Source organism: Mesoplodon densirostris, chromosome 4 (genome assembly GCF_025265405.1).
Source record: "Mesoplodon densirostris isolate mMesDen1 chromosome 4, mMesDen1 primary haplotype, whole genome shotgun sequence".
NCBI classification, from domain to species: Eukaryota; Metazoa; Chordata; class Mammalia; order Artiodactyla; family Ziphiidae; genus Mesoplodon; species Mesoplodon densirostris.
In genome coordinates, this window is record NC_082664.1 from 87,351,666 (window position 1) to 87,377,741 (window position 26,076).

General features: G+C 50.2%; 1 protein-coding gene and 1 non-coding gene across 2 annotated transcripts in view; one reads left to right on the top strand and one right to left on the bottom strand.

Annotated features, from left to right (window-relative positions):
- PLA2G4E (phospholipase A2 group IVE) overlaps positions 1 to 23,804 on the bottom strand; it is a 60,200-nt gene extending 36,396 nt beyond the window's left edge. The window contains exons 1-2 of the mRNA XM_060098307.1: positions 23,622 to 23,804; positions 1,543 to 1,615 (exon numbers count right to left, since the gene is read on the bottom strand). Coding sequence (XP_059954290.1) covers positions 1,543 to 1,615; positions 23,622 to 23,804 — 256 coding nt within the window. The remainder of the gene's footprint in view (positions 1 to 1,542; positions 1,616 to 23,621) is intronic.
- On the top strand, positions 9,659 to 9,731 carry TRNAG-UCC (transfer RNA glycine (anticodon UCC)). The gene has a single exon. It is a non-coding gene; the product is annotated as a tRNA-Gly (tRNA).
- Positions 23,805 to 26,076: the final 2,272 nt, after the last annotated feature.

A 26,076-nucleotide genomic window follows, 5' to 3' on the forward strand; every position in this document is an offset into this window, starting at 1 on the left:
ACTGATGCTGGCTGCAATTGCTCCCCTGGCATGGGCTCTGGACACTCACCCTCCCAGGGGCCCAGTCTGAATGCTGCCTGATCCCTTTGTTCTCTCTGGGGCTCCAGGGCCCTGCTGCCTCCACCCTCTACACTCATCCTTACATTGCAGTGTTGCAGCGACAGCTTCCCAGAAGGTTTGTCAGCCTCTCCCACCTGTGCTCCTGCACAATCGCATAGAAGCCCTCGGGAGGTCATGCAATCCCTTCCTCAAGAGCTCAGGTGCCCATCACTTAGATTCCTATCCACCCTCTGAATGGCCCTGACCTCCTCCTCCTGGCTTGTCTCCCCTAACCCCCAGCGGTCCGGACCTGGCATCAAACACTGATTCTGCTTTCGGCAGTTAATCCTCAATGTGCAAAATGGGCCCCACAGCCCTGCCCTCAGGTTGTGCGGAGGATGAATGGTGTTTGGATGTCTGGCCCCAGGTAGCTCCCAGCAGGGGCTCGGGGGGACGCAGCTCCTCTCCCTCAGACTGGGCTCCCCAGGCCTCTGGATGCTCACACCCTGTCCCCTCAAAGCAGCTTTCCTCAGCTACTCCCAGCTTTCAGTGTCCTCCTCCAGTTCTAAATTCTGTGGTGACAAGAAGAGAATGCCATCCTCTATTTCTACTCTATAATTGCTTTGGGCATAGACACCTCCCCGTGTGTCACGGCTCTCCCAGGCTAATTGAATCCTGGGGTGAAGGCAGTATAACAGCTTTGGGGAAACTGGAGCCCTTGGGCGATTCCTGTGTGGTCACCAGTGAGTGGGGACCCCCTCAGCCATGGGCCTTGACACAGAGCTTTCTCCTCCTTGAGGGCCAAGCTTCCTCACTGGATGGGGTGGGGGGAGATGAGGGCAGCATAGGGAGGGGCTTTTGTTCTGCCCACCCAGATGCCTTCATTTCTTCCTGAAGCCAAAGACTTCCCTGGGCCCCTGTGGTCTGGGAATGCCGCAGGGGCTGGGATGAGAGGGACATTAAAGCTGCAAGAAGACACTGCACAGAGAGCCCTGGTGAGTCAAACCACATCCATGGCCTGAACTGAGGAAGTCGGCGCTATGGGGCACCTGGCATGCACTGTAGAACCCATTTGAGATCCAGGTCCTGAGAAGGGCACCGGGGCTGGCCGGCAGCCGGCTCCATGGTACTCAAGGGCCCTTCCTTCCCTGCCACTCCTAACAGCCCCTAAACTCATGCAGAGGCAAGGAGTGCCCAGTGTGGGAGAAGCTACTCCTGGAACAGATCCCAGGGAGGGGAGAGTGGGGAGGAGAGAGCGAGGTGAGCCGTTGGAGGAGGCCGACTGCAGGCGCCGGTCGTGCCAAGGGTGCAGCTAGAGGGAGGGGCCTGGGAAAATGATACAAACCCCAAAGTCTGAAGTACAACTTGAACATAGAGCGTGCACACACACACACACTCATGCACACACACAGAGTCACACCTGACCATTTCTCCCCTGGGGCCTGTCTCCATCCTGGCCCCAGACGCAGAGAAGAAGGAGGGAAGAGGGAGGGTGATACTTACTCACGTCAGCCTGTCGGACGTTTTTCATCCGGATGACCCTCACTGTCAGCAGGTGGCATGGCGACAGCTCCTCCTGTGGATCGAGAGGACAGTGGACTCACTCTTTGGGCGATCGTGACAGATGGCCTTGACGGAGAGAGCAGCACAGGCTCCCACTGCCCAGGCTCAAGTAACCTCCCCACTGTCCATCGGTGTTTCTGGGCTCTGGAGGATGCTTCTGGTCCCCAGGGGGCCCGAGGCTGTAGACGTGAGGGGCTTTGTCCTCACCCCACTCTGAGCCAGCACTCGGGAAGAGGGACAGCTTCATGCCTGTTCCGTCCCTGTCTTGCTTGTTTGGATCTTGGAATTGGAAGCCCTTTTCCTGAACATTTTACCCAGGCTTAGACGAGTCTTTTTACTGTCCACTCCCAGCCCATGCCCATGGCAGACACCATCGGACTCCTCCAACCCACCCAATGACATTTATAGAGGCCTCTGAACTGGAACCCTTTACTCTCCACATCGTCCACTCCATGTTACTAGAATCACTTTCTACCCTTCCAAGAAGATGCAATTCTTCTCTATTTAAAATAATATTGGGGGACTTCCCTGGTGGCACAGTGGTTAAAAATCCGCCTGCCAATGTAGGGGACACGGGTTCGAGCCCTGGTCCGGGAAGATCCCACATGCCGCAGAGCAACTAAGCCCATGCGCCACAACTACTGAGCCTGCGCTCTAGAGCCTGTGAGCCACAACTACTGAAGCCCGTGTGCTGCAACTACTGAAGCCTGGGCGCCTAGAGCCCGTGCTCTACAACAAGAGAATCCATGGCAATGAGAAGCCTGCACACCGCAACGAAGAGCAGCCCCCGCTCACTGCAACTAGAAAAAGCCCGTGCGCAGCAATGAAGACCCAATGCAGACAAATAAATAAATATTAAAAAATATATAACTTTGGGATTTAGGGAAGAACATGAGAGTATGAAGGAAAAAAGTCCCCATAATGCCACCACTCAGAGAAGGTCACTGTTTATAATTATTTTTATTTTCAACTCAGACTGTCCACAGATAGTTCATCTGCCTTGGCTGTTATCAGAGATAATACTATTTGTAACGGCATCTACTGAACATGTATTGCAGTTGGGGGGGGGCAGGGCAGGCACCGACCCTTAGCGCGAGACCCTGAGCTCAGGGGTTAGAGGTCCAGATCAGGGGGGGTCCTGGGGCAGAGAGTGCAGTGGAGGCGGACAGCGGCCTTCTCCCCAGGGCCCTCCAGCCTCAGGCCAGTGGGTGAGCTGGGCGCCTGGGGGACAGGCTGAGGACTGGGTCCCGCAGAGCTCCAGAGCCCTCGCCATGGCCGCCCACTGGCCGGGCCCAGGCCTCGAAGAAGCAGCGAACCTCTCCGCAGTCCCCACCTCCACGACTTAATGGCGGCAGGGTCTCCATGGGTCACAGGCCGTGGGACCCACCCCTGTTTGGGTGGCCTGAGGAGCCTGAGGGCCAGCTGGTTCCTGGGTGCCTGGCTTCCTCAGTGATGAGATCTGGGCAGGGTCTGGGGATCTGGCCCTGAGGGCGCCTCCAGCTGAGATCTGCCTCCTCAGCCGCGCCTGGGCACTGGCAGGAGGACCTAGACTGGAGGCTGGTCCAACACAGCCAGGGAGGGAACCAGCCCACATAGGGACCCCCCTCCTCTTACCAGAGCCTGGACCTCAGAGGGCAAAAGTTGAGCCTTGGGACCTTGCCCTTTCTTGTTAGAAGAGAGAATAACATTTGTTTTGGTGGAGGTTTACAGGAACATCGTGACCTGACTGTGACCTGACCTCAAGAACAAAGGATCGGACACCAAGAAGTCTGCAACAACTAACCATGCCCCTCCTTCACCTTTCCTGTAAAAGGGCTTTGCTGAAAGCTTTCAGGGAGTTTGGGAATTTTTAAGGCATGAGCCACCAGTCTCCTTGCATGGCGCTGCAGTAAACTTTCCTCTGCTCCAAACTCCGACGTTTTGGTATTGTTTGGCCTCACTGTGCATCGGGTACACGGACTTGCATTTGGTAACCTTATTATTTGCTAGACACTTCTCTTATAGTTTCTAATCCTCATAAAACCTTTATAATAGAGGTATTAGGATCTTTTTAAAAGTTAAGAAATAATTGACATATAACATTGTATAAGGTTGAGGTATACAACATAATGATTTGATATATGTATTTAGTATTGCCATATGATTACCACAAGAAGTTTAGTTATCTATCATCACACATAGTTAAAAAAATTTTTTTTCCTTGTCATGAGAACTGTTATTTTGATGGCTGTCCTTCCAGCCTCTTCTGGGGCTTAATTCTGACCAGGAACAATAGGACAATGGCTGGGAAGACAGTAGCTTAGTCCCTGAGATAGATACATACATCAGTTTTAGGGCTTCTTCCTCCTCTCTCCCCAACGGCTGCCTCACAATCGGAACAAAAGCCACACTGGCAGACACATACAGGCCTGAGGATTCCTTCTGTGATATTAACTCTGAAACGTTGAATATATTCATGGTCAATAACTTGCTCTAATGGGATTGCCTTTTGAACTTTGTAACTGGGCCAAAGGCTGCAACCCTGCTTCTCTTTGGGTTCTGGAAATACGGCTCAGCCTCTGGGCACGTGGGCTCGTCATTCTCACTCCCCACCCGGGCAGAGCCTGTGTCCTGGTTTGATCTGGTGAGGAGGCAGGAGTCAGCTTTCGTCCAGGAGAGCAATCCTGGTGAAACCTGTTCCCCCTGGCCCACTTTCTCAGAAGGCAGCTAGAGGGCTACAAGTGGGGAGCCACCTGAGGCCTCAGCCCAGGCAGGGGTCACTCCTCATGTCTCTGAACCCAGGGTCACGATCCTCTTGGCCATCACAGGTCTTCTCCCACCTCCAGGAGGGGCTGCCCTTGGCCCTGCCCAGCTCCCTTGTGTCTTCGCTGCGAGAGAATGAGCATCCACAGCTTCCCGCAGGACCTCACTTAAGGTCTCCCTGCCTTCCAGGAAAAGCTCTCTGCCGTCATCTAACACGATACCTTCCAAAGAGGCTGACTATTGCTTTCTACTCTAACTCAGCCCCATTAACAATACAGCTGCCATCTGCTGAGTGTCTTCCAAATGCTAAGTGTTGTGTATATAATCTCTATATATTTAATCTTACTATTAGCCTTGCTTTACAGATAGAGAATCTGAGCCTAAGTCCTTTGACTTTGGGCACTCAGCAAGAATCAAAGGAAACTGACTTTGAATCCAGCTCTAATTCTTAAGCCCGTGTTCATAACCACAATTATACTGTCACCTTACTTGAAAGCGACCGTCAGCAAACACGAAGACAGGTGCTGCTTGCCCTGATCTCCTCGTGCTTGATCTTGTCCTCTGAAAATCTATTTTCCTGGCAGAGTCTTCTTTTCACCCTTCATTCCCCCAAAGCCCCCAAATAATCCCCACACTCTGGCAGTCCTTCTATTTACAGTGCTCTTCTGACACATTTCATCACCTCTCTCTTTTTTAAACAGCCAGAGCACATCAGAACAGTAAGGGTACTTGGAGAAGTTCTCACTTTCTAGTAGCCACAGATGGCTCCTTTGTAGTCAACCTGGAGCCTCAGATTACACCTTTAACCCAGGAATTTGCAGAAGATACCCAGTTGCAAAGCACTCTGCAAAGCACTCTTACATCTGCCAGCAGGGAGGGTTTGAGAGAGAGCCCAGAGGGGCCGTGGGGAGAGGAAGGCAGTGGGAACATGGGACTCAGGATTTGGGCCCAGATGATTCCAGAAATGAGGTCTGTGAAAAATGACCTTCTGGGATTAACATGAGTGTACATATTTTGCTCCTGATATAATCAGCTCAATTGGAGTGGTGCTAGACATAAGCAAAACTTCATGGCCCCAGAGGTAATGAATAGAAAGATGTAGAAAGACGTAATACAGTAGAAAGACATAATAGATCAAAGTACAGCGTCTGTGACTATGGGAACCTGAAACCAGTGAGCTTACGGAACCCAAGTGTACGGGGTAGCTTACGGGATCCAGGTAAGAACTTCAGGGACTTGGACAAGCTCATCCCTCCAATAGGATGCCCTGGCTGGGTATCAGGGTGAAAATTTAACAACAGGCATGGCCAGGCTGTGGCCCTGGAGTTGGAATGGGCAGTAATCCTCCAGTTCATGGAGGTATTGGAGGGTCCTGGGATAAGGACCAGGGAGCACTCAGAGGGCTAGAACTGAAGGCAGGGATTATTTGGCAATCAGTGGAGAAGTGTATTTAGACACTTTAATAACCAGAACAGCTGTGCAGGGAGGGTGGCTGGATGGCAGTTTGCTGGGACGTCACCGCTCAGGCTGCAGACACACCTGACTCCAGCCTCCTCCCTCGCCTCGGTCCCTGGGGCTGGACTTGCCAGGACTCCATTTCCCCCGAAAACCCCTCAGGAAAGTGGCATCTTACCAACTCATATGGAAAAGAGCTTGACTCTCAGCACTGGCTATTGTGCAATCCAATATTACCCCTTCCCAAACCCTCACTTTAGAGATAGGACTTTGGCGGGGAAGTTGGGAATACAATTCATTACCCTCCTCTAGTGCGCTGGGCTCTGCTCTACCTGGGGTTGCTGCATCTGTTCTCAACTACCGCCCCCCATCCCAACCAGACTCTGAGGAAGGTACTATTATCCTGCTTTGCAGAGGAGAAGACCGAGGTTAGAGAGCTTGCATCTCACACGGGGTCACGCAGCCCAGAAGGGGCAGGGCCGGGACTCAGATGCAGACCCACCTGACTGCCGGGCAGAGCCCTTTCCATCCACCTGGAGGCTGGCTCTCACTGTGAATTAACCAATTCAGTTAAAAGCTTGCTCCAGGTCATGCACTAGACTAGTTAATAGCAGAGGCAGGAGTAAAACCCTCAGCTCCCATTTTGGGGCTGTCCTCACACCCCAAGAAACTAGCTCTCATCACAAATTAGAAGAATATTTAGTTACAGATGGGCTCCCAGGGCCTGGCTCCCAGGTGCGGGTGAGGGTTGGGAGGAGGGTCAGACAATCCCTAACCACACCAGCACATGAGGTCTGGGTGCTGACAAGGGAGGACAACTCCCGGGGACCCTGTGGGAACTCCCCTCCGCGGGGCTTCTCAGGGCAGGCCCGGCCGGCGATGCCACCTCCTCCTCCCTAGAGAGCTGGGTGTATCCATCAGTTCCCTGCAACACCTGTGTCAGAGCTCACACCAGCCTGGCGATAGTTTCCAGGAGGTAAGGGCCCTCCCTAAAAGGAGAGCATTGGGATGGGAACTCTGTGGGATCCCAGAGCATGTCACGGCTAGTCTGAGCAGCACCCCAGACCAGGGGTCACCTGGGAGGAGCCACTATGGCTGTTTTCCTTTTTATCACCCAGGCTAGGTGAGAGGTCAGGGCAAGAAATCCCAGCTCTGAGTCATGGACCCTCCAGGACCTGAGAGGGATGGGCACAGCTCTCAATTGCTTCATTCCCACTTCAAGGTAGGCTCTGTCCCTCTGTGGAGGTTTCTCCTTGCCCAAGCTCCAGGAGACTCAATGAGACAGGAGAGGCAGGAGCACGTGTGGACCAGAGGCTATCTCAGCCCCCTGAGGGCTGTGGAGAAACACAGCCCAGAAGGCGACGTCTATCCTGGCCCAGGCAGCGGGACACCAGGCACCATACAGCATGGGGCTTCCCTCCTGGGCTCCTTGGAGACTGAGCAGGGTCACTACCTCCCACCCCAAAGGGACAAGACACTTTCAGGGCATCAGTCACCTCATTACATGATTTAGTGTGGGCCGGGAGAAGGTAAGGAGGAAGATGTTGCTGCTGACAGCCCTTGCCATGGCATGCCTACAGCAAATTGGAAGACAGAGATGATGGGAAAGCCAAGGCAGAGCTGGTCTAGAGCCCTGGAAACCTGACCCATGAACCTGGGGTGTCTCTGCAAGGCTGTGAGGGGCTGCATAGACCCAGGAGTGTGGACCACAGACCCAGGAGGGGTGCCTCATGGCCAATGGAGACAGGTTGGCAATGGCACCGATCCTCACCGGACACCACACCACACACTCTCACAGCAGGCAGTTCAAGACAGTTCAAGACGTCCACAGGCCAAATGTGACCCACCCCCAGCAGTGCTGAGTGCTGTCCTCCTGGGTGCTGCTGGGCCCAGGACGTCCCTGAGCCACTCCATAGAGTCTTGTCAATCCCATGGGTACCCGCAGCTGGGCCATCCACCCAGGAGCCCAGCCCCAACTGGGCCAGACTGTGCCCCCTGGTGCCGGGCAGGGGCTGCCCTAGCTGAGGTGCTCCATGTCTCTGGAGTCTGCAGTGCCCCCAGCCCTCCCTGAACCCGTCTCCTGCTCTCAGCTCCGGACCCACCCAGCCCTGCTCCCTCACCTCCAAGGTGCAGGTGGCTGCCATCTTCCGCTTGGCTTGGGTGTGACGGGTAGTGGAAGACTGAGACGAGCGTCTGCTTCTGGAGCATTGTGTGGCTCTGCTGTTGGGCAGTGAGATGGGGAACTTATACTCTGACTCAGAGCTCCGCCCTCTGGAAGACTCTTGGCAGTGTCTCGGACTGCCCGGGGAAGGGGTTTAGGTGGGTAGACAGATGGGGTTCCTGGGCACAGGCTTCTTAGTATCAAGGGACCCTCAGGTCTTCAGATCCTGGAAATGCAGGGACCAGCAGAGTCAGTGGTCTGCTGCCCCAAGAAGAATGACCAGGCTGTCCATTGCCCCAGAGAATGGCAGGAAGAGGCTGCTGCACCCTCATGACTTCAGGATTAGCCCAGCCATGATGTGGAAAAGCTGTCTCTACAGCTTGTCAAGGTCATGGCTCAGAGGTGCCCCTCTGGAGGATATGCCCTCCCTCCTAACTCTACTTAGCTCCATGGCTCAGTGCCCCAGGAGCTGTAGGCAGGGACCTCAGGAGAGGCAGGGACCATGACCAGGACTCAAAGTTAGAGGATGAAGAAGGAAAGTAATCGCCTGAATCCCTGGTGAGGAAAGAGTCAAGAGCTAGTGCTCCCTGCCCTCCCAGGCAGGTGGAGAAAGGGTGAGCCCAGCCCCTGCCTGGGCTCAGAGATGCTCTCGCCCCATGCAGCTGATCCCTATCTCTGTCCTGGTGGCTGGCTCACTCCAGGGGTCTGGTGAGGCAGCTTTGCTTGCTCAGCTGCGCAGCTGGGAGCGTTGGGAATTTCCTGCCTGAGCTATTGCCTGGGGGCCCACAACCGGCTTTTCTGGCCCATGGATTAAAGTGATTTTAAGAAACAAAGGGTGAGATCTGAATGCAGGGCTGATTGGGCTTGAATGCAGGGATGGAACCTGATCAGTGGCATCTGTGGGGCCTCTCCATATGCCAGGTGGAGGACATCCCCACCCTGCTCCTCTCTGCTTGCCAGGATCTCCAGAGGGGGGGATGGGGCCTTAGCTCGGACCCTTCCCAGCTTGCACCCTTCCCTGCCGCAGCCATAGCGCACTGCCAGGGACACAAACAGCATCCGCACCCCTCGGTGGACTCTACCAAATTCAATTTAGTTCACAGTGCTTAGTGAGCACCTACTGCATACATGCTACTAAGAGGAAATTCCAGGCTTGAAGCTGCTGACAGTCCAGCTGGGGAGCCAAATGCTTCCAACCCCTCAGAAGCTGGGAGGTCTGAATCTCCTGTGGTAACGGGGGTATCCTAGAAGGAGCAATATAAACCCTTTACATTTGTAAAAATCTGTGGTTTGCAGACCTAATAACTGGCTATGGAGCACAGAAACGGGGAAATGAGTGTCAGCTGAGAAGGGAAAGAGTGGGCATGAGAAGGCTTCATGGAAGAGGCAGCATCTGAATTGGGTCTTGGAGGACAGACGGGATTGCAGTAGCTAACGATGGGTGAGAAGGGCATCATGGGCAGAAGGAACAGTAGGAGCAGGAATAAGGAGGCCAGAAAGCAGGCTATGCTCAGGTATGTAAGTGGGCTGGTATCAGAGTAGCGAGTTGTGTGGGAGGAGGTATGGCGGGGTGGAGGGTGGGACACAGAAGGTAGTGGAAGTTGGGCAGAGAGAAGGGAGGCTCTGTGAAGGAACGCATCTGGCAAGGTATATCAGGGCCCCATAGTTGTGACCTTTAAAAGGCGTGCTTTAGGGACTTCCCTGGTGGTCCAGTGGTTAAGACTCTGTGCTTCCAATGCAGGGGGCCCAGGTTCGATCCCTGGTCGGGGAACTAGATCCCTCATGCCGCAACTAAATAACCTGCACATATCAAGGAAGACCCCGTGTGCTGCAACTAAGACCTGGAGCAGCCAGATAAATAAATAACTATTTTTAAAAATTAAAGAAAAATAAAAGGTGTGCTTTAAATTTGGACTTATTCTCTAGGCAACGGGGAGCCATCAATGGTTTTTGAGCAGGACAGTGACATGATCAGAGCTGAAATTTCAGAAGGCAATGGTGATTGATGTTGTAGACAACCCAGCCCACAGCACTACAATGTCCTGAATGTGATGTGGTAAGGGCTATGGTGAGGGAAGGGGGACCCTCCCCCCAACGGAGGTGTCTGCCCGGTACCCATTCCCTCCATTCCCCCACCCTTCACCATCAAATGGGCCCAGGGCAAGCCCCAAACTCCAAAGCATTCCTCAAAGCCTAGAACTAGAAGGAGCCTAGCCACAAACACCCACCCTACCCCACTCCATCCATCCTCAGCAGCCTATGAAAAATCTGGGTCTCCAATCCTTGTATTTCCTCATTCTGCATAAACTCCTCAAGAGCAGGGCCTCACTTTAGCTGAATGAAATCAAATTGAATAGGAAGCTAACAGGAGGTGGGGTGGAAGCTTCTTCCTGCACACCCTCTACACAGCCTCTGACCCAGGTGGGAGCTGGTGCAACAGAAAACAGAGTGGACTCACCTGCCAGCATTTACTGCCTGGCTCTGAGCTGACAGGGTGCAGTCGGGAAGGAAACAACAAAGAATTTGAGATCTAGTGAGGGGAGCAGGGAGGGCTGAGTTAAGTGGTGAATTGTCCAGTGTGGACTCTAAGTAGGGCAGGAGGGGACAGAGGGCTTGGTGGGAGCAGTGGGAGCGGGCTGGGAAGGTGGGGAGTGCCAGGCATAAGGCAACGTCCAACTATGGGGTGAGGGGAGCCTAACCCCCTCCTCTGATCCAGTGTGTCTCTGAATGAACACACAATTAAAGCTACAACAGTGTTCTTGGTACACAACTGATGCTCCAAGTCAGTGCCCCTGCCCCCAGAGCTCCTTCCTGTGGAAATTCTGAAGCCATCTCCGCACAAAGTGGAGGGGTCTTGGTTTCTTTCTACCCACCGCCCTTTCCTCCCTAATGAGCAGAAAGCCTGAGATCTCCCCAGAGCCCCACAACCAGCTCTTGTGAGCCTCCACCTCTGGCTGTGTCCGGGGGTCTTGTTAACTGGCTCCCATTGATCAGGGTGACCAGGAGCTGCCTTCGCCAGCCGCCTCTTGGCCTCAGGTAACCAACCCAGCATTGAAAAGTACATTCCTCCCAGGGGCTCAGCTGACATCACTCCCAGGAGAACCAGCAAGGATGAATTCTTCACCTTTCCTCTTCAAGATGCCTCGGGTGCCTGTCCCTTCCGTCCCACCCCATCAGCAGCATCTGATTCTCAGCCTCTTGCCTCTCACGAGTTCTTGCCCCACACACCTGGCTGGCCAGTGAGCTTCATAACCACGCCCTCAACCTGTCATTCTCCTGCTCAACACACCTAATGCTTTTCCATTCTTGCCAACAAACTCTGGATTCCAATACCTTCCAAGCAGAGCCCAGAAACAGCCTTACGTACACGTGAAATTTCATTATATAATAAAGGAAGTATTTCAAATCACTGATGAAAGGATGGACTATTCATTACTGGAAAAAGTATTATAGCTTACTATTTGGAATAATATAAAGTTAGTTATAAAGTTAAAATGAACTTCATAACCACACAAAAATAAATTCCAGACAGATTAAATATCTAAATGTTAAAATAACACTATAGAAGTTTTAAAATAAAATATTAGAGAATGAGGAGGATTTTCCTAAACAAGGTATAAAACCTAGAAACCAATAGGGAAATGCTGCCAGATTTTTTTTTTAATTTTAAAAAAAAATTATTTATTTTTGGCTACGTTGGTTCTTTGCTGCTGTGCACAGGCTTTCTCTAGTTGTGGCGAGCAGGGGCCACTCCTTGCTATGGTGCGCAGACCTCTCACCATGGCAGCCTCTCTTGTTGTGGAGCACGGGCTCTAGGCGCATAGGCCTCAGTAGCTGTGGCTCACGGGCTCAGTGGTTGTGGCACACGGGCCTAGCTGCTCCTCAGCATGGGGGATCTTCCTGGACCAGGGATCGAACCCGTGTCCCCTGCATTGGCAGGCGGATTCTTAACCACTGCACTACCAGGGAAGTCCCTGTTGCCAGATTTAAATACATAGAAAGGGACTTCTCTGGTGGTGCAGTGGTTAAGAGTCCACCTGCCAATGCAGGGGACACACTTCGATCCCTGGTCTGGGAAGATCCCACGTCCCGTGGAGCAACTAGACCTGTGCACCACAACTACTGAGCCTGCACTCTAGAGCCCTCAAGCCACAACTACTGAAGCCCATGCACTGCAACTACTGAGCCCACGTGCTGCAACTACTGAAACCCACACGCCTAGATCCCATGCTCCGCAACAAGAAAAGCCACCGCAATGAGAAGTCTGCGCACCGCAACAAAGAGTGGCCCCCACTCGTTGCAACTAGAGAAAGCCCACATGCAGCAACGAAGACCCAACACAGCCAAAGACAGAACAAAACAAACAAACAAAAAACATAGAAATGTAAAACTGGGGTAAAGCAAAAGATGCCATAAGCACCGTTCTACCTCCAAAACGTATCCCAAATTCCTTGCTCTTAATAAATATCTGTGGGTAACAAACCACTCCTAAAAAATAACAGTAAAAGGGAGAGTCTTACCCTGCCTGATACTAAAATAAACTACAAAGTCACACTAACACAAGCAGTAGGGTGTTGGTGCAAGAATAGGACCAATGGAACAAAGTAGAGGGGGCATAGACCCTGATATTTAAGGGAACTAAAATATGAGAAAATTGGCACCACAAATCAATAGAAAAAGAACAGATTGTTTAAGAGGTGACATGGTCATGAGTGGCTCAGTGTATAATGTAAAATAAAACAGCATCCTCACCTGTCCCCATATAAAAAGATGGGCTGTAAATGGGGTGAACATAAGAAAGGGAAAACTATGAAGTTGGCAGAAGATAACACAGGAGAGTCTATTTGTGGTCTTGGGGACGAGGATTTCTTCAACATCATTTTGAATCCACAAACCACAAGGAAAAAATTTCTAAATTTGATTACATAAGAATTAAGGGTTTCTGTCAACTAAGAACACAGAGAAACAGTTAATAGACAGCCGACAGAATAACAGAAGACATTCGCACCACAGTTGCAAATCACAAAAGGATTAATGTCTAGTATATAGGAAGAATTCTTACATACTCCACAAGAAAGACGGCCATGCCAACACAAAAGTGAACCAAAGATTTGAACCTGCAATATATAGGAGGGGAAACCCAAAAAACTAACAAGCATTTGAGGAGACGCTCAAAATCACTGGTAATCAGAGAAATTAAAACAAAAATGAAATTTCACTGCAGCTATTAAATTGGAAAGCACTGAGAACGTTGAATAAAGATTGCCTTTCAAAAAAAAAAAAAAGATTGCCTTTCTTCGGGGAGAGAATGGGAAAGGATGTGTGGGTTCAGGGAAGTAACAATCAAGAAGACAAACTCGGGGCTCATGGGCACCAAGGGTAATAACAGGCCATGTCCTCAGCCCTCTGCACTTGAGTGAAATTATCTTCCCTCCAGCTTTTCCCTGGAGTCACTGCCACTGCTCCAGCCTGAGTCATCATCATCTCCCTCATCTCAGCTATGGCATTAGCCTAACTGGTCTTCCTGCTTCCACTTTTGCCTTGTTATAAGCCATTCTCTACAGAATCTCCTAAAAACATAACTAGATTATTCGACAGCCCTGGTTAGAACCCTCCCAAAACTTCTGATGGCTTTTACTTCTTGCCATGGCTTCTCACATTCTACTCCTTCCCTTGAACACAGTTCAGCTTGTGAAGTGGAGATGCTGCTTTATTTCACCCTATATAGTGAGCCACTTGTACCCATGTCACCTATTAAACAGTGTGTCCTTTTCCTATTGATCCGTGGTGCCAGTTTTATCATATATTAAGTTTCCTTAAATATCAGGGTCTGTCTCATGGCCCTCCATGCCCTGAATGTGGTAAATCCTTTTCCACATCAGGGATTTTTGCACTTGCCGTTCCCTTGCCCGAAGTCCTTGACTTTCTGCTCTGTGCATAGCTGGCTCTTTCTGCTCTCTCATGGCTCTGCTCAAGTGTCATTTTCTCCAGCAGGCCTGCCCTGACCACCTTTCATAACATGTGTGCCTTTCAACCACTTACTTGCTTCCGTGTTTCTCTGGTTATTAATTAAGTTAAATTGGATCAAATCTAATTTAATATATCATATATTGATTTATCATGTTCATCTTTTTGCCTCGTTCCACCAGACCGTAACCCTTTTCAGGGCAGGAGCACTGCTGGTCTTGTTCATCAACTGGAAACACCTAACGCCCATCAGTAAGAAGATGGTTAGTTATGGCACATTCACCACTGGACCATCACACAGATGCTGAGAGGAACAAAGTGGCTACCATCTATTGAATGTTTACAAAGTGATGGGGACTATTCTTCATATCTTGTATTACCTGTGAAGTAGATACTATTATTATCTCATTTTAAAGAATAATTGAGACAAGGAGAGGGTAACCCACTTCCTCAGAGTCACCATAGTAAGTGACAGGGCTGTGATGCAAATCAGTCTGTCCCAGAACTTCTGGCTTTAACCCTCATACACTCAGCCTTTTGGGAGACGCTACTGCCCTGGAAAATCAAGATTCTCCATTATGGTTTTTGTTGTGTTTTTTTTGTGTGGTACGTGGGCCTCTCACTGCCGTGGCCTCTCCCGTTGCGGAGCACAGGCTCCGGACGCGCAGGTCCAGTGGCCATGGCTCACGGGCCCAGCCACTCCGGGGCATGTGGGATCCCCCCGGACCGAGGCACGAACCCGTGTCCCCTGCATCGGCAGGCGGACTCTCAACCACTGTGCCACAAGGGAAGCCCCTATTATGTTTTTTAAATGTCTCTTTATGTTCCTGTGTTCATTGATAAAGCTCAGTTTCCTAAAACAAATATATAATGAGTAGCACAGACATAGAAAACAAACTTATGATTACCTTAAAGGGAAAAGGGGGTAGGGGAGGGATAAATTAGGAGTTTGGGATTAACAGATACAAACTATTGTATATAAAATAGGTAAACAACAAGGTCCTGCTGTATAGCACAGGGAACTATACTCAATATCCTGTAATAAACCATAATGGAAAAGAATATGAAAAAGAATGTATATATATGTATAACTGAATCACTTTGCTGTACATCAGAAACTAACACAACATTGTAAATCAACTATACTTCAATTAAAAAAACATACAGTGAGTAAATACAGCTTTGACAACATAAAGTAAAGCAAATATTATACCCTCCAAGTAACGGGAGATAAAAAAAAAAATCAACCATTGAAGTTAATATGTCAAGATGTCTCAGAACTTCTGGTCGACAGATTAGATGTGACTATTTCATGATGACAAGATATAAAATAAGGATAAATATGACAAGAAAGGCTCTTTATTCCAACGTAGGTAGTATTTATGTTCCTAATGTTGTCAACAGATCCTGCCCTTCTTTATCTTTATAAGCAGATGTTAAAGTCCTACTCAGTGCTTTGTATTCTCAAAGCACTTGTGTCCATAGCTCAACATTTCTCAATCTTGTGAGGTTTCTGCTACTAAAACTTGTGCCTCTGGTTTCAACTGGATGATAGGTTTTATCGTCCTGCTCCTGACTCTCTCTCACACATAGCAAGACTGCCTGGAGCTTTCTGTACACTGAGTTTGCTCTTCGTCACCAGTCACCTCTGTGAGGATGACATTCTCCAGTTAGTTCAAGGTTTAGATGTTGAAGTTTCACAGACCTGGATCTGAACATTTGTTCTGCCACATGTTAGCTGCATGAACTTGGGTAAGTTTATCCCTCTAAGCCTGAGTTTCTCCATCTGAAAAGTGGGAAGCAAAATAATTCCTACCTCATAGGGTGGCTGTGACGACTAAATGAGATAAAGTCATAGCACATGGCCGGCCCTTAGTTAGCGATGGATTCCATACAAGTGCTATGATCCACAGTACGGCAACCTCAGACACCAAGATGTCATCTGCCCAAAGAGCTCACAATGTACATTGGGTGAGACAGGAAGGTCATACAAATGGTCTCAGGATGATCGTGTCACATGTGAGGAGAGGTGTAAAAATATGCTGCTTGGGGATCACAGCCACCCAGGGCTGGGAAGGTCAGAAGAGGCTGCCTGGAATAGGAAAAACTTGAACTTGCCCTCGAAGGAAGGATAAGGACCCAGGAAAGAGCATTTTTGTCAGGTGAAACAGCACGAGCAAAGGTATGAAGACTCGGAAAGGATATTAAATAAGGTACCAGGGGCTTCCCTGGTGGCGCAGTGGTTGAGAGTCCGCCTGCCGATGTAGGGGACACGGGTTCGTGCCCCGATCCGGGAAGATCCCACATGCCGTGGAGCGGCTAGGCCCGTGAGCCATGGCCGCTGAGCCTGTGCATCCGGAGCCTGTGCTCCGCAACGGGAGAGGCCACAACAGTGAAAGGCCCGCGTACCGCAAAAATACATACATACATACATACATACATACATACATACATACATACATACCAGATGTCAAGTGTAAGAATCATGATGATTCTTCTGTTGGCAGTGGTGACTCATGAGCAGAGAATATTTAAGAACGAGAGAAAATCCTACTCCTACAGGCAGAACAGGTGGCCATCAGCACTGTGTGGTTTGGGTGAGCTGGAAGGCAGGCATGCCTCCTTCATCAGCCCAGGGTGGCTCCTTGGCGCAAGCCGTGGCCTGCAAAAGCCCCCTGATAAATAAATGCCTCTCCCTCTTCACGAGCCGGGAGTGGCCGCTGGTCTCGTCCTACCCAAATGCCCTGCAGTCTCCCAGGGCCCCCAGTTCCATGCAGACTCTGCCTCAGCTTCTCTAGCTGTCACTCTGGGCCCGAGGGGATGGTACTCAGGAAGGATAAACATGCACGTCTGTGGAGGAGGAGGAGGAATCCGGAGCAGGGCCTGTGAGTGTCAGAGGGAGACGATGGGAAGCAAGGTTGCAGCCTCCATTCGTTTTTTCATGGCCTCTGGTCACCTGGCCAGAGCAGAGTCCCATCCATCTGTGTTTAGGTCAGGCTAAGTCTACACAGGCAGACACTGCCTTTCTATCTGGTCACTTTACAGAGATGGAAGGGCTTCCTGCTGGCCTCAAGGCCGGATGTGGGCAGAGACCAGGTAGGGCAGGAGTCACCTGTCCATGGAGCCCGCAGGGCGCCAAGTGCCAGCAGCAGGTGGCATTGCTCAGTGGAGGAGACAGCTGATGTGACATAGGTGGAGAACATTCACTGAGCACTCAGGAAGTGCCCAGCACCGGCTCTAATTCTGGACAGACTGACTCTGAACAGAGATTTCTTGTATGTAAGGAACTCTTTGGTGAGTCTCTCCTGGGAATCAAAGACTTACCAAAGAGTTTAAAAAAAAAAAAAAAGGATGAAATGTGAACATTTTAACCTGTATGGTTTTGTTTTATGTTTTTGTCCCTGCAATCCTTTTGGTCCTTTCTTCCCTCAAACTGGCCCCTGGCCTCCGCTGCCCTGAGGAAGGAGACCGTCTTCAAAATACAAAGAGAAACAGAAGATAAATCTTGGCTTCTAAATTTCTCTAGGCCTCAGTTTTCCTGTAAATAACAGATATGGAAAAATACATAGGCAGTCACTTATCCTTGCCCCACCTCTGCCATCCGACAGCTGGTGTAACAGCGAGAAACTCTTGGGATCCAGAGCAGAGAGCACGTCTGACCTCTGGGAGATGCAGCCTCACAGACGTGCCCTTTGGCCCCCAGAGAGTAGAGGGAAGAGGCCTGGGCAGACTCATGGAAACTCCGCAAGGCTGCCTGAGGGGGCCTGGAAGTTAGGAGAGCTGTGGGCCTGTGGGCGATGGTGGGGCTGAGTGAACCAACAGTGAGAACTGCTGGGCTGGGGTTGCTGGAGCCTGAGGACCCAGCTCGGTAAAAGCCACATGAGGGCATCTTGGCGGACGGCCCAGTAGAACGATTGCGCTTTTGGCAAACTCATCATTTGGTGAATTGACTTTTTTTTTTACTTTAAAAATCAACTTTACTGAGGTATAATTTAACACAATAAAGTGTATCCATTTGATGGGTTTTGACAACCATATACAAATGTGCAACCACTGCCACAATCAAGACGGAGATCATTTCCTTCGCTCCCAAAATTTGCCTCATAGCCCTTTTGGTCAACGCTTCCACTTCTCCCTGGGCCTCAGGGAACCACTGACCTGCTTTCTGTTGCTGTCCATTAGATGGGTCTTTTCTAGAGCTTCACATAAGTGGAGTCATACTGTTCAATCTTTTGTGGTGACTTCTTTTGTTTGGTGTAAAGTTTTTGAGATTTATCTATGTTGTTGTATGAGTTCTTTCTTTTTCACTGCTGTGTAGTTTTCCATTGTAAAAATTACAATTTGTTTATTCATTTGTCAGTTAAAGGATAAAGGTGCTTCCAATTTTCAGCAATTATGAATAAAGCTATTATAAATACACATATACAGGTGTTTGTGTAAATATGAGTCTTCATTGCTCTTGGGAAAATAACTACGACTGGAATGACTAGGTCTGATTGATTTTTACCTAGTGACCCAGAACTAGTGTGATGTCACATCTGGGCTCTTCTGACAATCCCAGCCTCCTGTCCTCGGCACTTCTCCACTCTCCCTGGGGGTGGGAAGATGAGTTGTAGTGCTTCAGACGGGAAACCCATGGTGACTCAGGCCAGGGTGAGTGGCAGGGAGGGAGAGAAGTGATGGGATTCAAGACGTATTTCGGGGGACTTCCCTGGTGGTGCAGTGCTTAAGAATACGCCTGCCAATGCAGGGGACACGGGTTTAAGCCCTTGTCTGGGAAGATTCTACGTGCTGCGGAGCAACTAAGCCCATGCACCACAACTACTGAACCTGCGCTCTAGAGCCCACAAGCTACAACTACTGAGCTCACGTGCCACAACTACTGAAGTCCCTGTGCTCTAGAGCCCACGCACTGCAACTACTGAAGGCCGCGCGCCTAGAGCCTGTGCTCCGCAACAAGAGAAGCCCCTGCAATGAGAAGCCTGCTCACTGCAACAAAGAGTAGCCCCCGCTCGCCGCAACTAGAGAAAGCCCACGTGCAGCAACGAAGACCCAACGTAGCCAAAAAAAAAAAAAAAAAAAAAAAAGACAAATTTCGGGGTAGAACCATCACAGTATGATGGTTTAGATATGGAGGGCGGGGCAGAAGATGTCCAGTGGGCTTCAGTAACATGAGGTGAAAAGATGTAATGCACAGGGGTGGTCCTGAGGGAAATCCATCAAGTACAAAAGTAGAGGGCAGATGGGGAGAGACTGGGGAACTGAGCTTTGAGCTGGGCCTGAAATGTGGGCCAGGCTAGGAAAGGCAGCAGGAAGGGAGGGCATTCCAGGCAGGGAAGCAGTGGAATCCAGGTGAAGAGGTGGGAATGAGCTTGCCTTACACCATGTAGGCGGCACAGAGTAGGGCAAGTCCTGCCAGGAGGGAAGGGTGGGCGCCGGGCCATAGGGTGGGCACCTGGGGTGGGGTCTGATTTCGTCAGGCCTCTGGAGCCAGGCAGAGGTATCAGCCTTGATGTCAGAGATAATGGGAAGCCGCGTGGGCTCTGAGGCCCGCAGTCAGCCAGGCAGCCCCCTGTCACTCAACGTTCCAGGTGTGCACCAGAGGCTGCAAAGACACTGACAAGCAGCCACAAAGCTTGTGCTTCCTGAAGATACTTACTGACAACCCACTCTGATGAAAGTATGCGTCGTTTATAGACAAAGTTTCTTGGCTTCCTTGGTTTCTTCCAACCTCATTGGCGATTCCTTCTCAGTCTTCTTTGGTGGCTCTTCTGTCTCCACCAGGCATCTAGAAGGTGGGGAGCAAAAGGGCATAGGCTTCTGCTTCTTCCCTCTGTCCGCCACCCCCCCCTCCCATTTTTGGGAGACCTCATCCAGCTTCATGGCTTCAACAACCATCTATATTCTGCTTCATGTAGTCAACACAATTATCTCCCCGACCTATCTCCCAAGTTCCAGACTTGTGTGTGCATCTGCCCACTTGACATCTCTGCTCGGATATGCATATATCAAGCACCTCAAATTTAAAATGTCCAACACAGAAACCCCCAGTCTCCTCCATCCCAGCCCATTTGGGGAACCCTACCTTGGGGTTCCCTAGCTGACTAAGGGGTACCTCCCAGTTATTAAGGCAAAAACCTAGGAGGCGTCTTTGTGTTCTCATTCCATATCCAATCTATCAGCAAGATAGAAGTTCTGCCTCCAGAAAAATCCAGAATTTGTTCAGAATCTGTATTTAAGCTGCCTCCATTTCCTCCTGGACCACATCCAGAGCCTCTTCACTTGCCTCCCTGTTTCCCCTCAGGCAGTCCATTCCACAGACCAGCCGCAGTGATCGGTGTAAAACATAAATCAGATAAAGTCCACCCTCAGATTAGAAGCTTCCAGTGGCTCCCGCCTGATGCCTCAGAACAACCCCAAAGCTGCCTCCTGCTGCACTGGGTCAGCATAAGGCTCTGACTACTTCCTCTCTTCCCCTGCTCTCTGCTCTCCAGACACAGTGGTCTTCTCTCTGTTTCCAGAACAGACCAGCCTTGTGCCCACCTCAGGGTCTTTGCACTTAGAATTTGCTCTCTGTGGAACATTTTCCCACCGGTCTTCTTATGGTTCAGATCTTGGTTCCGATGTCACCATCCTACCTCCTGTCCCCTCCCTGCTGAAAGTCACCCTCTATCACATGTTTAGTTCCAGTAGCTTTGACATAGAACCAGTCATGTATTTATTTACTGTTTGTCTCCCCCATTAGAATGTAAGTTTCAAGAGAACTGGATGCTGTCTGACCTGCTCAGTGCTCTATCTTCCACTCCTAGAATAATACCGGGGGCACAGTGGGACCCTGATAAATATTTGTTCAAGGAATGAATACGTGCTTCAGATGTGGTTCCTGGTCTTCCTGAGATGGAAGACATGTAACAAGCCACAGGAAGAGTTGCCTAAGAATACAGTGCAGGAAATGGTAACTCTGAAAACTAATCTGATAAACTCATTTTTGCTGAAGTATTGCTGGATGACGATATGCTACCCAGTAATGCCAACCTCCACGGGGCCCTAGAAAGATGAAGACGTAATCTACAGGGTGGTCCTGGAGGGAAACCCTTCAAGGACCAAAATGGAGGGCAGATGAGAAACTATTTGAAGATTGGTGGGTCCCTGTGGGTCCTTGTGGGTCCCTCAAAATTTGCCATATGGAGGATTCCTCTGTCACCGAATGCAGACACATCCTCCCCAATCATACACGTTCCCCCCACATACATACATTCCCTAATATTACACCCCCTCTTGCAGAGCTGACTGTGATTCTTCTTATCTTGTTCAGGTATTTCATACTGGTCTTAGGGAAGAACCAATTGACAAGCTTCTGAGAAATTCCATGGAAATTTGCAAAAATAAAGCACCTAGGGCTTCCCTGGTGGCGCAGTGGTTGGGAGTCCGCCTGCCGATGTGGGGGACACGGGTTCGTGCCCTGGTCCGGGAAGATCCCACATGCTGCGGAGCGGCTGGGCCCGTGAGCCATGGCCGCTGAGCCTGCACATCCGGAGCCTGTGCTCCGCGACGGGAGAGGCCACAACAATGAGAGGCCCGCGTACCGCAAAAATAAATAAATAAATAAAGCACCTATAAACTCTGACATTTCACCATAAATCGTAACAAATTATAGTCCAGGCACACAATGGAATATTATTCTGCCATTGAGGTGACAATTATGAAGTTTAAGTATCAACCAAGAAAACATTCACGGCTGTAATTTTAGGTTAAGACAAAAAACCTGGACATAGATCTGGTATAAGTACTATAAGCACAACTATATCAACATTACCTAAGGAGAAAAAAGACTGAAAGGGAATAGTTATTGTATTGAGTTAATGTGATTACAGTGGGTTTTTCCTTTATGTTTCCAGACATTTTTTGAAATTACTTTTACACACATAAAAAAGAAAATATTAAGGTTAAGCACAGTGTCTTTGTGTGGTTGCCTCTGTCCCAGCCCTGTGGCCTTCCTGCTCTTCCCTCAAGCAGCTGAAACAAGACGAGGGCACAGCCTCATTCCTGAACCATGTCAGGCATGGGGATGACAGGGCAGAGGGGAGAAAGAATTGTAACGTCACAACAACAACGACGACAGCGGTCAGCATGGTTCCAGCTTCCTGTGCTCCAAACACTCTGCTATCTTCACCTGACATGATTTTGCCCCAGAGGTGAAGAAACTGAGAGGTGAAGTCTGAGAGGTTAAGGAACTGGTCTGAGGTCACAGGGTTGACAACTGACAAAGAAAGTTATGGAAGCCCTGGTCTGATTTCACAGCCCACGCTCTCAACCACTCTAAGGAGGATGGCACTCTTACAGATACCGAACCCCTGTGTTTCAATGGCTCTCACAGCTTTGAGGGGCCACCTCTGAGTCAGAAGGCCTCTGATGCCTGGGAGGGGCAGGGGGTGCAGGCCCCTGACCTCCCAGCAGGGCTGTAGCTGGTGCATCTCCCCCTGCAGCACATCAAGAGCAGGCCTGGCCTACTGGACCACAGGGACTCCCCCACTGGGGGACAGGGGGCTACAGGAAGGGCGGGAAGGTGTGGGGCAGAGAGGGGGAGAGGAGCCACCACTCTTCACCTGTGACTCTGAGAGAGGTCACCAGCAGGGGCCCTGGTGCTTCCATGGGGCAGTCAGTCTGGTCAAGGGGACGAATCTTGGGGGGACTGGTCATCTGCCCAGCTGCCCTCAGGTACCTTGGATGGTGGACACTGGGTTGACAGCCACAGCTATGAAGTGGGACCTACTGGGGCCAGGCAAGGTGACCCCGTGGTGGAGGGCCAGGATGGAGCCAGCAAGCCAGGGTCCAGACAGAATGGGACAGAGGCAGAGGGGTCCACATGGGGCAAAGTGACCATGACCCAGTGCTCCTGTGAACAAGGCCCATGGACGGAGCCTTGCCCCCTGCTGAGCTCAGCCTGGCACTGCTGCTGAGACCAGAGCGGCCAGAGGGGCACAAGAACACGGACCCCTCCCCATTGTTGGGAGCCCACAGGACGCTCACACACCTGCCCGGCAGAGAAGCTGGGGAGGCAGATCTGGATCTACTGATGATGGCCTAAAGCCACGGTTCAATTTTTGTAGCCCACTCAATTCACCAGATGGGACTGACTTAGTCAAGGTTTTCTCTTCACTGGCCCAGAGGTGGGGTCCGTGAGGAAGGCCAAATCAGTACATTCCCTCCAACTTCCTCAGAGCTGCGTGTGGGTACAGTTATGACCCTGCCCTGCCACTAGGCTAGATGGCACAGGCTTAGAATCTGTTGTGTGCCAGGTGGTCTGTTAAGTCATTCACCTGCAGGATCCTGACCCTTCTTCTCAGTATCGTATCAATAGAAACACCTGCCATCTCAGCTCTCCTATCAACTTAGCTGTGCGACCTTAACCCCACTGAGCCTGTTTCATCATCAGCACTAATCCCTCCCAAGCACACAGAGTGCACGCAGTAAAAGGTCATCACTGTCAGAGTTAACAACTCTTTGGGGCACAGAGACAGGTAAGGACAGGTAGGTGATGGGGCGGGGCCAAAGGGACGCATCTGGGAAAGAAAGAAATTAACAAAAACACAACCTCTTAAGTCTGCAGCAATGCAGGTGATCTTACTTACAGTCAGGAAAGCGGGGGTAAAATTTAAGGGGCCAGGAGCACTCCCCAGAAATGCAGACATACCTGAGAGCCCCCAGGAGCCATGGGAAGTAGAGGTGGGAGGTGGGGAGTTTCCAGGACCTGTGTCTGCTCCGACTCACTGACACTCCTTCCTGCTGTGCTGCCTTCTTCATCCCCTTGTAGGCTCTGCAGGACAAACACATCAGTTCCTGAGCCAGGGCGGCCTTCTGAGGTCTGGAGAGTCATTCCAGCCACGTCCACCTCTCTGGGGCTTAGAACAGGCCGTTTGGTACTGGGCTGGTCCTTAACAGCGAGGCAAATGGCGAATATCCTTGGGAAATTTCAAGGGAGTTTTGCAAAACAGCAAAAGCAATGTCATCGGATTCCTCCTGAAGATAAATGAGCCTGATGAATTATTAAAGACGTGAAGGAAGTCAGTGCTTAGCTAAAAGAGTCCCACATCTCTGTGAATACATCAGCCAATCTGGGCCGACTTTGGTGGAGAGAATGTTCTTGCGCTGCGTAGGAAGTCAGCAGCAAGCTACAATTACATTCACCTGGAGCAGCTCTCCTCAGGGGAGGCCTGCATTTCTGAGCTCGGATGCAGGCTCCTCATTGCTCAGGGCTATTTTTAAAAGCGAGACACTCAATATGTCAGTGGGGAGGGAAGAGGGAGCAAGGGCTGAGGGTCACGTGGCTGAGACCATCTAGGCCCCCGGTGGAGTCCCTGGCTCTTGGCTGACACCCCCAGATCTCTCTTCTGAGCCCTGAAAATAAATCCCTAACCTGGTGTTCAGCGCTGATGGAGGGGCCACAGGCCAGAAGGGAATTCAATAATCTAGTCTGCCTCTCATTTTCAGCCCTTTCTTTGGTTTGATAGGTGCCGTTTCTGGCAGCTTAAAGACAATGCATCACAGCTCCACAGTAAAAACAAAAATGCAAAAATATAAACAAAAAACAAACCCTCTTTGTGTTTGTTTACAAGTGTTTTAAAATATACATTCAAAATGTGCATCTTTCTGTTTCTCTGTGTGTGGGCTCTGAGTGATCCAGCATCCTCTCTAGTTGGGGACACTCCAGCATCCCCCTCCCCATTTCACGACTCTCTTTTCTGAGGCTGTGGTTCTCCAGTGGGGACTGCCTCTGGCCTAAACAGCCCTATCAGAAATCAAGCAGCAGCCAGACTCCCAGTCTGACTGACTACAGTCGTGTTTGGGGGGTGGGGGGGAGATGTATGTAAAGTGTCATTTTTCTGTTTGTGCTAAAAGGTAGCAGAATTCGCACCCTCTACCCCCAATTAAGTCACTTAGCATTAAGGATTATTTTCAGCTGAAAGCAATTAAGAAGAAGCCGATACAAGAAAAGCTTTCTGCTCTCCCTCTATTTGCCTAAAAGCAGGACATATGTTTCCTTCCCTCTCCACCAGTTAGAACAGAACTTAATCAGCAGAGACAATTCCAGACCTTCATCAGCCCACAGAAGCGCCAGCTCTATGACAGTAAATTATAGAAAATTATGTAACTAGGAAGATAAGGGTTAATGTAACCAGGTCTGTTTGTGCCTCTACTCCTCATCTTTAGTGATAAGGATGTTTCTTTCCTCCTAGTATATCTTCTAAACACATGGAGTTTTTAAAAAATTTTTATTGATTGATTTATTTTTTGCTGCATTGGGTCTTTGTTGCTGCGGGTTTTCTCTAGTTGAGGTGAGCGGGGGCTACTCTTCGTTGAGGTGCACGGGCTTCTCATTATGGTGGCTTCTTTTGCTGTGGAGCATGGGCTCTAGGTGCATGGGCTCAGTAGTTGTGGCTTGCGGGCTCTAGAGCACAGACTCAGTAGTTGTGGCACACAGGCTTGATTGCTCTGCGGCATGTGGGATCTTCCCGGACCAGGGATTGAACCCGTGTTCCCTGCATTGGCAGGCGGATTCTTAACCAATGCACCACCAGGGAAGTCCCTATGTGGGCGTTTTATCTCCAGCTTGTAGGAAGAAAAAGAAAGGTCAGCGTATCCTTATACATTTGCTATTTTTTTTCCAGTGCCTTTAACTCAAAATAATCAATATGCAGAGCAGCATATTTGAGGGCAAATCTGGTTTCCTTCAATAACTTCACCTTTGTGAATTTTCTTTTGTGGCCTCTATTTCTTGACAAGTCTAATTTTTTTCCAGGTCATTTTTTTTAATCTCCAAGACATGATTCTTTAAAAGTTTACCATGTGAGGGACTTCCCTGGTGGCGCACTGGTTAAGAATCCACCTGCCAATGCAGGGGACACGGATTTGAGCCCTGGTCCGCGAAGATCCCACATGCCGCGGAGCAACCAAGCCTGTGCGCCACAACTACTGAGCCTGTGCTCTAGAGCCTGCGAGCCACAACTACTGAGCCCACGTGCCACAACTACTGAAGCCTGTGTGCCTAGAGCCCGTGCTCCGCAATAAGAGAAGCCACTGCAATGAGAAGCCCCGCTCGCCGCAACTAGAGAAAGCCCATGCGCTGCAACAAAGACCCAACGCAGCCA